The sequence below is a fragment of the Euprymna scolopes genome, chromosome 14 (genome assembly GCF_053919585.1).
Source record: "Euprymna scolopes isolate OS-2025 chromosome 14, ASM5391958v1, whole genome shotgun sequence".
Lineage (NCBI taxonomy): Eukaryota > Metazoa > Mollusca > Cephalopoda > Sepiida > Sepiolidae > Euprymna > Euprymna scolopes.
The window spans coordinates 98,567,074-98,579,083 of NC_136495.1; the positions used below are offsets into that span (position 1 = coordinate 98,567,074).

Consider the following 12,010-nt stretch of genomic DNA (forward strand, 5'->3'; position numbering starts at 1 on the left):
GAGACAAGATTCAATTATATAGATTTAGAATAGTGTAAAAACAACGGTTTTACTAGGATTAATTCCTAAATATTGGGAAACCCTTTATATACAATCAAGTGACATGCACAGAAAAAAGTAAATTATATTCATCAAAGTAAAAAAAAAACAAAAAAAAAACAAATAACTCCCCTCCCCAATTTCCTCTATATATCAAGACAGACAATGAGAGAGTAAGATAAAGAAATAAAATAATTAACTCTCTAGTCACACCAGATAAAAGCATTAATAAAGCTTCTTTATACATGGATGACATTTTAAATGAAAGTGTCAACCCTGCAACCCATACTTTTAAAAGATCTCAAACAACTAAAGAGTGGCATGTGCAATGCTGAGATTGCACGTTTACGAAAAGAATGATAAATTTTGAGAGATGAGAATGCAACTACTTATTAATGTTTGATGTACATACACTAGGTGGAGCATCTTTTCTGTGTGGGGAATTGATCAGGTACCTACCAGTGTGTACAATGGTTCCATATCGTAATTGCATTTGTAAAGTAATAGGTGAACATTGTAATAACTAGTTGGGATGATGAAGCATGATGCCTTCCCCTTGTCTCAAATGCTGAAAACAATATCACAGACAAATCCGGCCCATGGTGATTGGTGTTTAAACAGACACGATGTCATCACGCGAGTTGACACAAGCTCGTTGGCTACTAGTATTGTTGTAAAAATCAGTGGATTTGTAGTTTTATCTGAAGGAAATCTTCAGAGAGGCATGAAACACTTATCGACCTGTCATTAATGACTTTCTTCAAATGAACATTAGTTATGAACAAGTCGAGAATTGAATCCTTTCATCAGAAGGCATTACACCAACCCCTTCAAACAGCTGTAGTTAATCCAATCTTCGAACACTGTTGTACCTGGATACCAGTTTCTGATGAAGATAAAAAAATTATTACCTTGCGACATTGTTACCAGTTCTGTTCAGAGGCAAAGCGGGCATTTCCTTTTTGTAACTAAGAATAAAATTTGTATCAAATTTTAGAAGTATGCTTTGCTGTAATTGTTTTGTTCATTTTTTGCCACTGTCTTTGAGCAAAAAAGAGGTAAGATAAAATATCTTACAGATGAGAACAATAATCCAAAAAATCCAAATAAAACGAATAATCAATCCTTATCTCAAAAATTCAGAAGCGTAATAGATATTTTTGTTCCAAACCAGAGTTCTGTACCTGGCCTTTGGGCCGAGATCACAGTGTGATATCTGTTCTTCAGATGCTGCACTTCAATTTCTTGTTCTGCCAGTGGAGGAGAAGTCCTTCACGACAGAGAAAATTTTTAATTTTTGTTCCTGTTCTCCACGTTAAAAAACGACCCTGGTGTCTAACTCTCCCGTGGGGAGGCATTGTAAATAGGAACCAGAGTATTTTCTCTACATAAAAACAAAATATATTTTTATTTGAAATGGTGTCAGTGTTTACTAATAGTATAATTTACTAAAATAAATTCAAATAGATCTAATTTTCTTTTCACTGTAACTAGGAGTCTCAAACTATTTAATAAACAGGTTGTTTAGTTTAATTTCGGTACTTGCACAGTTAACAGAGTACTGAAACAATATTTAGAAAGTAATTTTTAACATGGTGAGGAGACTTTAAAAAGATATGAAATTAAATTTAACTTGAAAATACTATTTAACAAAAAGAACGAACCGTAAACTGCACAAGCACTTTAATTTCATTTTTATTGAATATGTTCCTATTTACAATGTCTCCCCACGGGACAGAGACACCAGGATCGTTTTTTTAATGTGGAGAAAAGGAACAAAAACAAAAAATTGTCTCAGCCGTGAAGGATTTCTCCTCCACTGACAGAACAAAAATTGAAGTGCACAGCAGCAGCAGCAGCAGCAGCATCTGAAGAACAGATACTATACTTTGATCTTGACCCGAAGGCCAAGTAGTTATTCGATTGTTTGGTTTGAAACGTGGAATCCATAATGGGCATAAGAATGAAAAAAAAAAAAAAAAAAAAAAAAAAAAAATGAAGTAACCCTATGGTAACAAAACATTGTGAAAAGCAGTTAATTATAAATGAAATTAAAAGAAATTATATACATAAAACGGCACAAAGAGATAGTTGAAGTTGCATAAAAAGTATTTTGTGTATAGTAATTGAATAAGGGAGAGAGAGGGAGATGGTAAAAGAAGGATGCTTTATAGACGATCAGCTGTGAAAGACGGAATCTCTAAATCTCGTAGAGTTGAACGCGTGCGTACGTGCGTGCGTGCGCGATACAACCACAACAAGAATGGCGACCTACGCAATTTTTTTTTTTTTCTCTCTCTCTCTTTTTGAACATGGGTGACATTTCATCAATGAAACGAAAATAAATACAAGATCAGATACGCAACTGAATAAAGTGTAACAATAAAAACTTTTTTATTTAAACATAGCAACCTCGTTTATCTGAGAGGAAACACTAACTAGGCACTAACAGTGTAAGATACTTTAAATGTACGATTTTAGTCAACAACGGTGCGCCGTGCGGTGCCCGTCTAATTTTTGAAAACAAATATTTAATAATTCTAGTTTAATTCTCCCGTGTATCTACTCATCAGGTGACACAATGAGGACAAATAAGGGATATTGATGAATTGAATAAAAGGAAAGCAGTATTCGTGGAATTAACATGAACAATATAAAACAAGGATTACATTTTTGCAATTAGTCATTAATCAGTAGAAATGGATAAGTACTGGACATTTCATCCGATCATTATCTTTTAAGATATTTCTAATTCAAATTGGAAGTAATGTTAAAAAAAAAAAAAAAAAAAAAAAAAAAAAAACAGAAAAATTGTTTGAACATGAACATTGAACAAATTGACTAACATTTTCTGAAAAACGTTTTTAATGAAGAAAAACTGGTTGTGTATGTTTCCATTCTCATTTAAAAGAAAAGGGAGGGGGGCTCGGATCCCGTTTACCGCTATTCGATTCATAGTTCTGAAATTACAGATGTACAAAGTAAAAACATTCAAAAAACATGCAGAATACGGACCTTGCTTTTTTTTTTTATTTTTTTTTTTTTATAGGATTTCATAGTACAGAATAGTTATAAAATGTCCCCGCCCCGAGAATGATTTTCTAAACAATAACGTTATTTCAGCACGATCGGTATTTTGCATTTCTGCATAAGTATAAACACTCTTAAAATTTTAATTTTATATCGATTTTCTAAGAACTTTTCTTTTTTTGCATATTTACTTTTTAAATTTGTGTCTAATCGCCTGTTTTCCTCTCCCATTCGAGTATTTTTTTTTCTCTAATATTAAACTTAACTAACCGAACAAAATACTAAGTTATTAAAAAATTCGATATTAAATTAAATCTTCATGAATAATCATTTACCTTTGCAATGTAATTTTAAACTCCAAAATGAATCTTCCTGGAAAAATAATTAGAACGCTGAAAACGTAACCATCGAACCGAAAAGTTATTTTATTTTTTTTTCGCTTTTATTTATTTATTTATTTATTTATTTTAAATTATAACCAAAGTTTTACATTTATACAAACACGACTAAAGTTTTATTATCTACATCTTTTAAATAGAATAAAATACAAAAATAGTTCAGATTAAGTTATTTCCGAAGAACACTAATCCAAATCCATTATATTAGGTAATCATTAAATTCAAATGCAGTTTGATTTTCTAAAATATTTGATATAGATTTGGGAATTTAGGTTTGAACGCGATTTGTCAAATTTCATTGACTAGTTTTGTTTGACCAAGCAAGAAAAATAATCAGTTTTTAATTTTTTCGGATTTTTGAAGATGATTTTGCCAGACTTTATTTTATAAAAAAGAAAATGTAGTACTTCTGCAGTTTACGGTCCGTGCTTTTTTTTTTTTTTAAATTATTATTTTTAAATAGAATTTTACAAAAGTGTATAAGTACCGAACTTTCAATTTAAATTTTTACAATTTATTTTTTTGTATTAAATTATGTGAAAGTAAAGTCTAGTTAAGACCCCTCCTCCTCATGTTAAGAAATAGTTTCCTAAATAATAACGTTATTATTTCAGCTCAGCACGGTCCGTAAACTGTAGAACTAACGGAAATGGTACTGTAACAAATTTAAAGCATTTTTAACGAAATACGAAATAAAATAACAGGAAAAGAGTTGTTTTATTTTATTAGTGTGCGAAGCCAGAAGCCTTGATACGAAAGTCATTCTTAACATGGGAAGGGGAGGAGGGTGTTTTGTACTTATTCTGTACTTTAATCTTACAATTTAATTTAAAAAAAAAGATCAAAACTTTAATTAAATTTGAAAATACTATTTAAAAAATAGGGCAAATCAATAAGTGCACTCACTGGCCCTTCTTGCACTAGTACTGAAGTTTTTATTCATTTCACTAATCTAGACATCTAATTTGTACAATTTGGCATCAAGATTTTAATATAAAATAAGTAGAATATTGAGTACTTGTACAGTTTAATCAAGACATTAAAAAAATGAAAATATCGAAAAAAAAAAAAAAATGTTATATTGTACGTATCCGTTATGGAATGAAGTTCTCCGAAACTTCAATTTCACTCAATTAAGTAGTTTTTTTTTTGTTTTTTTTGTTTTTTAACAGCGAAAAACCAATTTGTTATGATACCGACCAAAAGATAGTCATGTTTCGATTTTTAAGAAAGGCTATCATTTAAGATGGGGGGAGGGGTGTCGGCACTTTAAACTTAGTTATCTCCCCGTGGCGTGTTCTAAAAATCCAAACATGGCTACCTTCAGCGCGCTGTCATAAAAACGTGTTTTTCCGTTGTAAAAAAATAAATACTCGATCAAATTAAAGTGAACGTTTTTTTCGGAGAACTTCAGTCCAAAACGGATACGTACGATATAACTTTTTTTTCGATATTTTCATTTTTTAATGTTTTTATTAAACTGTACAAGTACCGAATATTGGTTCGGTTCACATGAAATCGATGTTTAAAAGTAAGCCAATAAAAAATTATGAGAACGTGCGATGATGCGAAATGAAAGTATGAACCAGAACCACAAGGTAAAAATGTGACTAGTTGAGTTTTAAATATTGTAGTCTCATTCCCCGAAAATGCGTATTTATTATTTTGGTGTAAATCACGACTAGTATAAATAAGTTTCTACTTACATCGGTCGAGTAAAAAAACAAACAAAAAAAAAAAACTAGCTGTACGACGACGGCATTGTCCGGATGTAGACATATTGCCGAGTGGAGGGTTCAGAGAAAAATAAAAATAGTTATGTTAACATTTGTGGGCACTTCTGCAGTATGTGGACGGCGGCCATTTTTTAAAAATTTTTTGTATGTTTCACTAAACTGTCGCCTCTGTCAAATAACAAGGGACAATGTTTCGGAAAAAAATCCAATGTTGCTTGAATTCGGAAAAATGTTTCATTTAAATTATTAATTTGTTAACTCTTCAAAGTTGCTTTAATTCGAAAAAAAAAAAAAAAATTTCATTTAAATTATTCGTTTGAAAAAAAAAAAAAAAAAAAAAAAAAAAAATACTTTATAAAAATCCAATGTTGCGTCCATTACAAAATCCGGCGCCTCTACGGAATTAGGACGAGATTACAAAGTAGCAAATAATGAAGTTTTCAGATAAAAAAAAAAAAAAATAAATAAAAAAAACAATGGTTTCAACTATTTTTTTTTTTTTTGTCAGTTCTAATAAGTTACAATAGTAGCTTCCAAATTATGCAGTCGAAATAACCTGAATATTACTGGATTATTAAACAAAACTTTAATCGTGTTAACAAGTGAAAAATTGCCGCCATCTTGTTTAAATCAAAACGGAAAATTACCTCCCTTTTGAATAGTGTCTTACGATCGTTTTCATCAACTTCTATTATTTTCTACCTTATCGATTTTCGTAATTTTTTTGGATATAACCATCTTAATACGAGGAATACCATTGTTTTCATGTGAAATTCAGTATTACGATTTCCGAAATTTCGTCCCAATAGTGTAGAAGCGCCTAAAATTGTTTTATTAAAATTATATTTTCTTACGCAGACTTTTAAATGAATGTTTTTACAACTTATATTTTCATACAATAAATGTTTTGGTTTTCAAATATTTTTCTGTTTGGAAAAAATTGTTTATTTATTTGCAGTGTTATTTGACCAAGAAGAAATTGGAGTTATCGCCAATGGCCGTCGTCAGCATACTGCAGAAGCGCCCATTTGTGGACAGGTTTTACAATAGACAACCAAACGAAAAGGTGGTGAAAACAACACTGATGGAAATCCATTCAACAAATGTCAGTGATGTTTATTTGTCGATCATTACCAGTATTTTTTTTTTATTCATTTTCGAGTTTTGAGCAATTCTAGAGACTCTAAAAGGTGGCAGCATGTTGCTATCTTTGTTTTCGTTTTAACTTAAACGCTCACAGCACTACTTGCGTTCCAAATACTCGCTTTAAAATGAGTTTAAACAACAAAAGCTTATCCCGGTGGGTAAAAGAATCTTAACTTATAAGAATTAAATTCTTTCATGCTATCTTTAAAGGCAGTTTAAACATTACAAAAATAAATAAATATTGTTAGGTAAAAATTAATTAAATTTTTAGGTAAAAATAAAACACCCTCCAATGTTAAGAATGACTTTCTAAATAAAACCATTTTTAACGCAGTAAAAATGCATTGCTTGCACAAGTATCAAAATGAGATTATGAAGATGAGACACCTGTTTTTCTTTTTTTTATAAAACAAGAGAAAGCGTACATGAGAAGCGTTTTTTTGTTGCATTTTTTAAGAGCGGGGGTATAACTACATACGTCATGCCTGTTAGGTAAATAAGATGTCGTCAGCATTACGGTTCCGGTTAGGATCAAAGTGAAAAAATTTTTTTAAAGAAATAAAACGCTAGTAAAGAGAAAGTTATTGTTGAAATATTTTTAGATTTTATAAAATGAGGATATTCAACTAAACCGCATTTTTTGTTTGTACCTTTTTCATGAAAACGAAATAAAAAAAAAATAATGCAATTCGAAGGGTGACGGAAATAAAGAGTAAAAATGTTCAGGAATTTTTAAAATGAGGATTGGTAAGTTCTATTATTTGGAGTTATATTTTCAATGTTTACCTTCAGGTGATTTTTTTTTTTCCAACTTGGTCCCAGAGTTTGAAAAGACAAACGCGAAAGTCGTAGGTTACATCGATCGAAACGTAGTATTTTTTTTTTTTTTTTAGCAACCTTCAACGGCGAGGCGATGTGACACAAGATCAGGAAAGTGAGATTAGGGGATGAAGCCAACGTCCTGAAGGAAGAGTACTCAGGTGTGACCGTCGTATACGATGCTTGTGACTGGAGGTTTACAAAAAAAAAAAAAAAATGCCTAGGCAGCCCGTTCGACATTACATGATAGAGATGCCGGGCATCTCTATCATGTAATGTCGAACGGGCTGCCTAGGCATTTTTTTTTTTAGGGCATCTCAGATGCCCTAAGCAATTAGCTTGAGACTAACCCTTTATCAAATATTGAGAAAGTAAAGCCTGCGAGTTTGGACCCCCTAGAACTACACAGAATCGACAGAGAACAAGCCAACTCACCAATGGCATAGACTCTCGGCGAACTGATTTGGGATGTGAATAATAAAAGGTATAGAAAATTGTGAATCAAAAATAAACTCAATTTTAGGAGGAAAAAAACAAAAAAAAAAAACTTTACAACGAAGAGTGACTAAAAATGTCCCAGAAAATGAAACCAATTTTTATAGTGGGATTTTGTTTTATATACCGAGAGAAAATACATTAGTTTTAACTCGTCAATTATTATAGGACGAACAACTATCTAAATATCTGCCCGGTGTTGCCTGGGAGATTTTACTTTCATCTTTAATTTTTATTTTCTATTTCTTAAAATATTGTCTTCATTTTAAAAATAAATAGATTTTAAATGAACATCATCTTTAAAGTTGTTGCAAACAAGTAGTTTTCCGGATATTAAGCAAGGTAATTCCTTATGTTATCAGTGATGATGGCCATTTCTGTACGCGCAAGCGCGCATATTTTTGATGCGTGCATCAAATATATGCGTGTACTTGCGCATGCAGAAATGGCCACCAGTCCACCAGTCACCACTGATAACAAAGAATTACTTTGCTTAATATTCGGAAAACTACTCGTTTGCGGAAAATTTTAAGTTGATGTTAGTTTTCAGCATACCCGAAAACTTGTAAAACTCGTCATTTTAAAAAGGTGGAAAGTAAGTAAAAATTTACCAAAAAAAAAAAAAAACAAAAAAAAAAGAAGCGTTCTGGCAGCCCCCCCCCAATATTATCACTAGGTGGACAGAAAGTGGGTGCTCATTTTCCTTAAATTTCTATAGAAAAGTGATTCCTACTTTTTGAAAAAGTAATTTCGGTAAACGTTTACGACGTGCCGCAGCCGCAGCGCAGCGTATTATAAAAACACCCAACCTCTCCCCATGTTAAAAACGGCTTTCAGAATAAACACCAACCTCGAAATCCGTTCTTAACATGGGGAGGTTGGGGGGGTGTATATTTCGAAAGCCGTTGTTAACATGGAGTGGTTGGGGTACTTATAATACGCTGGGGAAGGAGGGGGTAGTTCGTTAAAAAAAAAAAAAAAAAAAAAAATACCGTAATTTCTTTATATCATGAAAACTATTTCTCTGCGCCAATTAAATGTTATATTAATTTTCAGCATCCTTGAAAACCTGGAAAAGTCATGCTTGTAATGATTTTTTGAGGAATAAGAAACTTAAATTGTTAGGTGGAAGTACAGAATAATTACAAAACACCCTCCCCACCCCATGTTAAGAAAGGCTTTCTAAATAACGCTATTTCAGCACGCTACAATAAGTGCATAAGTACCAAAATTATTTAAATTAAAATTTAATCTTTTGTACCTTTTTCTCTGGCCAGAGTAAAGCAAAATATAAAAAAATTTTAATTAAATATAAAACTAATTTTATCCATAAATCGAATGCATGGGTGCTGATTATACAGAGTGCGTTTGCCAAGCTGAAATAACATTTAGAAACACGTTATTAACACGGGGAGGGTGTTTGTAACTTTTGTATCTAACAACAAAAAAAAGAAAATAGTACAAAACCTATTTGCATATGCACCAAAATTTTTTAATTTGAGAAAATGATATAATTTTAGTACAAAGTTTTGAAATAATGTCGAAATCAGTTTCATTGTAAATAATTAACGCCCTTAAACTAATGTATGTTTCTTGTTTACGTTTTTATTGCGTGGCTGTGCTGCAAGGTAGGAATATTTCGTTTACAGAGAGACAGGCGGAAAAGTGTTAGTTTTTTTTGTTTTTTTTGTTTATTTCTTAAATAGTTTAACAATACGGTATTACGGTGCTACTGTAGAGAGTGATCCGCCGCGCTATTTTTTTTTTTTAAACCGTATTCCCACGTTTAATTAAAGTTTTATTATGTTTTTCATTGAATTGTAAGGTTAAAGTACAGAATAGGTAAAAAACACCCTCCCCTCTCCATGTTAAGAATGGCTTTTTAAATAATAACATTATTTCAGCACGGATCCTCTCTGCATGAGTACCGAAAATACAAATATTGTAACAACAAAACGAAATAAAAATATAGTACTACGACAAAATTTGAACGGTTTTGTTATTTAACTCTAACCTAATTTTTAGATTTAATTCGCCAAAAGTGGGTTTGGTTCAACTTCTGTAGAAGCACTTTCTCATCCAGTAAGAAAAAAAAAAGGGAGAACCGTTTCTTTTAAGTGCATATTTTCGTAAAATAAATAAATATATAAAATAAGCAGGTATTGATTGAAATATTTTTTATATAAAAAGGCATAAAAATAATTTAGAGACTAAGTGTATATAAAAAAATAAAGAGTTTAACCATTTATTAATTATTTCTTTTCTCAACCTGATAGTTTATAGTCATAACGTTTCGGTCGATATAGCCTCCGATCTTTTTGTGAATATAACACCCAAGAATAGGGGGTCCGAATATATATACACACACTTTTTTTCTTTTTCTTTTTTTTTTTTTTTTAAATCAAGATTATCATTAAAATACTTACCTTGTTGATTATTGTCATCACTGGTATTATTAGTACTACTACAACGTATATTTCCTTCGTTCTCAGAATGATGAATATCGTCAGATGATCCAATTCTTTCGGGTGGTTCTTTTGGGCAGGTGGTTTTTCCTAGCTGGGCAACTTCTTTTTTTAGTACTCCACTTGTATCTTTAGTATTGGCCACGATACTAATAGACGATGAACTCTCCGTTTCGGATTTATTTTGTACTCTTTCTTCACCAATAACAACGACCGAAGAAGCGGCGGCATTTTTATCCTCTTTAGGACCAACCTTTGTATTTTCTTGGGTTGTTGTCGGCGGTACGGAACCGTGTTTTGATTGTGGCGCATCATCTTTATTAAGGACGTCCGCCAAGGTTTCACTCTCAGAAACAACAATGTCCATTTTAGCGTACTGGTTACTGTTGTTGTTTTTAGAAATAGTTGCTGTTGGCGTACTAACACTAACGGCACTTGTACTACCAACAATAATATTTTCTGTATTTCTCTCACACGAGATAGCCTGGCTTTCTTTAACTTGTTGATTTGGTTGTAAAGTAATAGACAATAGTTGGGACGAAGAATTGCTCGTCTTGTTTGTATCAATTGATTCGTCTAATACTTTTTCTTCCCTGCAAACATCTAAATCCTCTTTATTTAGGGTTAGTTCTGAGTTGCTGGTAGTATCGTAAGTAGTATTTGTATTATCGTCTTGCTTGCATGTTGGCAAACTCAAGCTGTGGTCACTCATGGTCGTATTATTATTGATATTTTTAGAAGTAGAAGACATTGCTATTTTGTTTTGAATTTTCCTATCGTCATCTTTTGTTGTTGTTGTTTTGGTGGTTGTCGTGGAAGAGGCAACACGAGTTGTGTCCGCTTTTTTAGCAGACACGAACGGGTGTTTCTCCTCTTTTTCTTCGCTCTCCTGCTTATTGCCCTCAGCTGCTTTCTCAACAACATTGGAATAACAAGAGATTGTTGTTGTTTTTGTGTGGCAAGAAAAAGAAGAAGAAACAGAATTAGGTTCTTTCTTTTCTATTACTTCTTTTCCTTTCGGGACGGCGATAGAGGGAAGTGTAGCTCCTGCTGGGGAACGAGTACTCGTACTGCCCTCCTGAACAGTGGACGAACTCGTTGTTGACTGGTCCTCTTTCTTACTAATGCTTCTATCGTCATCAACTTCGTTCTTTTCACGGTCCATTTCTATATTTTCTCTCTCACTCAATTCTTTCTTTTCTTTTTTGCATAAACTACTACTTTCTCTTTTTTAAATAACACCGACGAATCTTCCTTCCCTCCCTACACACAACTCGCTACCGTTCCCGTCAGAACATGACGACAGCCATTACATCAGCTCTATCTATCTCACAGTTATTCTCCTCCCTCTTTCTCTATCTTTTTTGTTTTCTTCTCCTCTCACTCTCACACTTCCTCTGTCTAAAAATTAATCTTTCTCTATTTTCCTCTTTAACCTAAACCACGCGAGATTTCCTCCTGAGATTACAAGTAATGGTCGGAGTAGGAGGAGGTCGACAGACATAGGAGCAGCAGCAACTAACTTAGCGTGAAAGTAGTAGGCGCAGAGAGACACCACATTTCGTATGACATCATTCATTGCGCTTCCAGTCGACTAATAGCTAATCGCTCAACAACAAACATTTGTTATTATTATTAAGATAATTATTATTGTTATAAAAACAGAGGCCATATGATTCTTATGACGTATAAAATAAATAACAATTAAGATGAACTTCTTCGAGATTGCCTCTTCTAAATTCCACAATTTATACATTTCCTTTTTTTTTTATTACTTTTTTCCTGTTAATCTTATCGATTACAAAGTTAACTTTTAGATTAAAAAACATTGAAAAAAAATTATGACTTTCATCATTGGGCCTCAGTTTTCAATTATAACGTT

The 12,010-nt window shown here is 32.3% G+C and overlaps 1 protein-coding gene across 1 annotated transcript in view; it reads right to left on the bottom strand.

Moving 5' to 3' along the window:
• The window catches only part of LOC145293196 (uncharacterized), a 421,398-nt gene extending 409,827 nt beyond the window's left edge, over nucleotides 1-11,571 (bottom strand). The window contains exon 1 of the mRNA XM_080139696.1: nucleotides 10,090-11,571. Coding sequence (XP_079995822.1) covers nucleotides 10,090-11,293 — 1,204 coding nt within the window. The 5' untranslated portion in view covers nucleotides 11,294-11,571. The remainder of the gene's footprint in view (nucleotides 1-10,089) is intronic.
• Nucleotides 11,572-12,010: the final 439 nt, after the last annotated feature.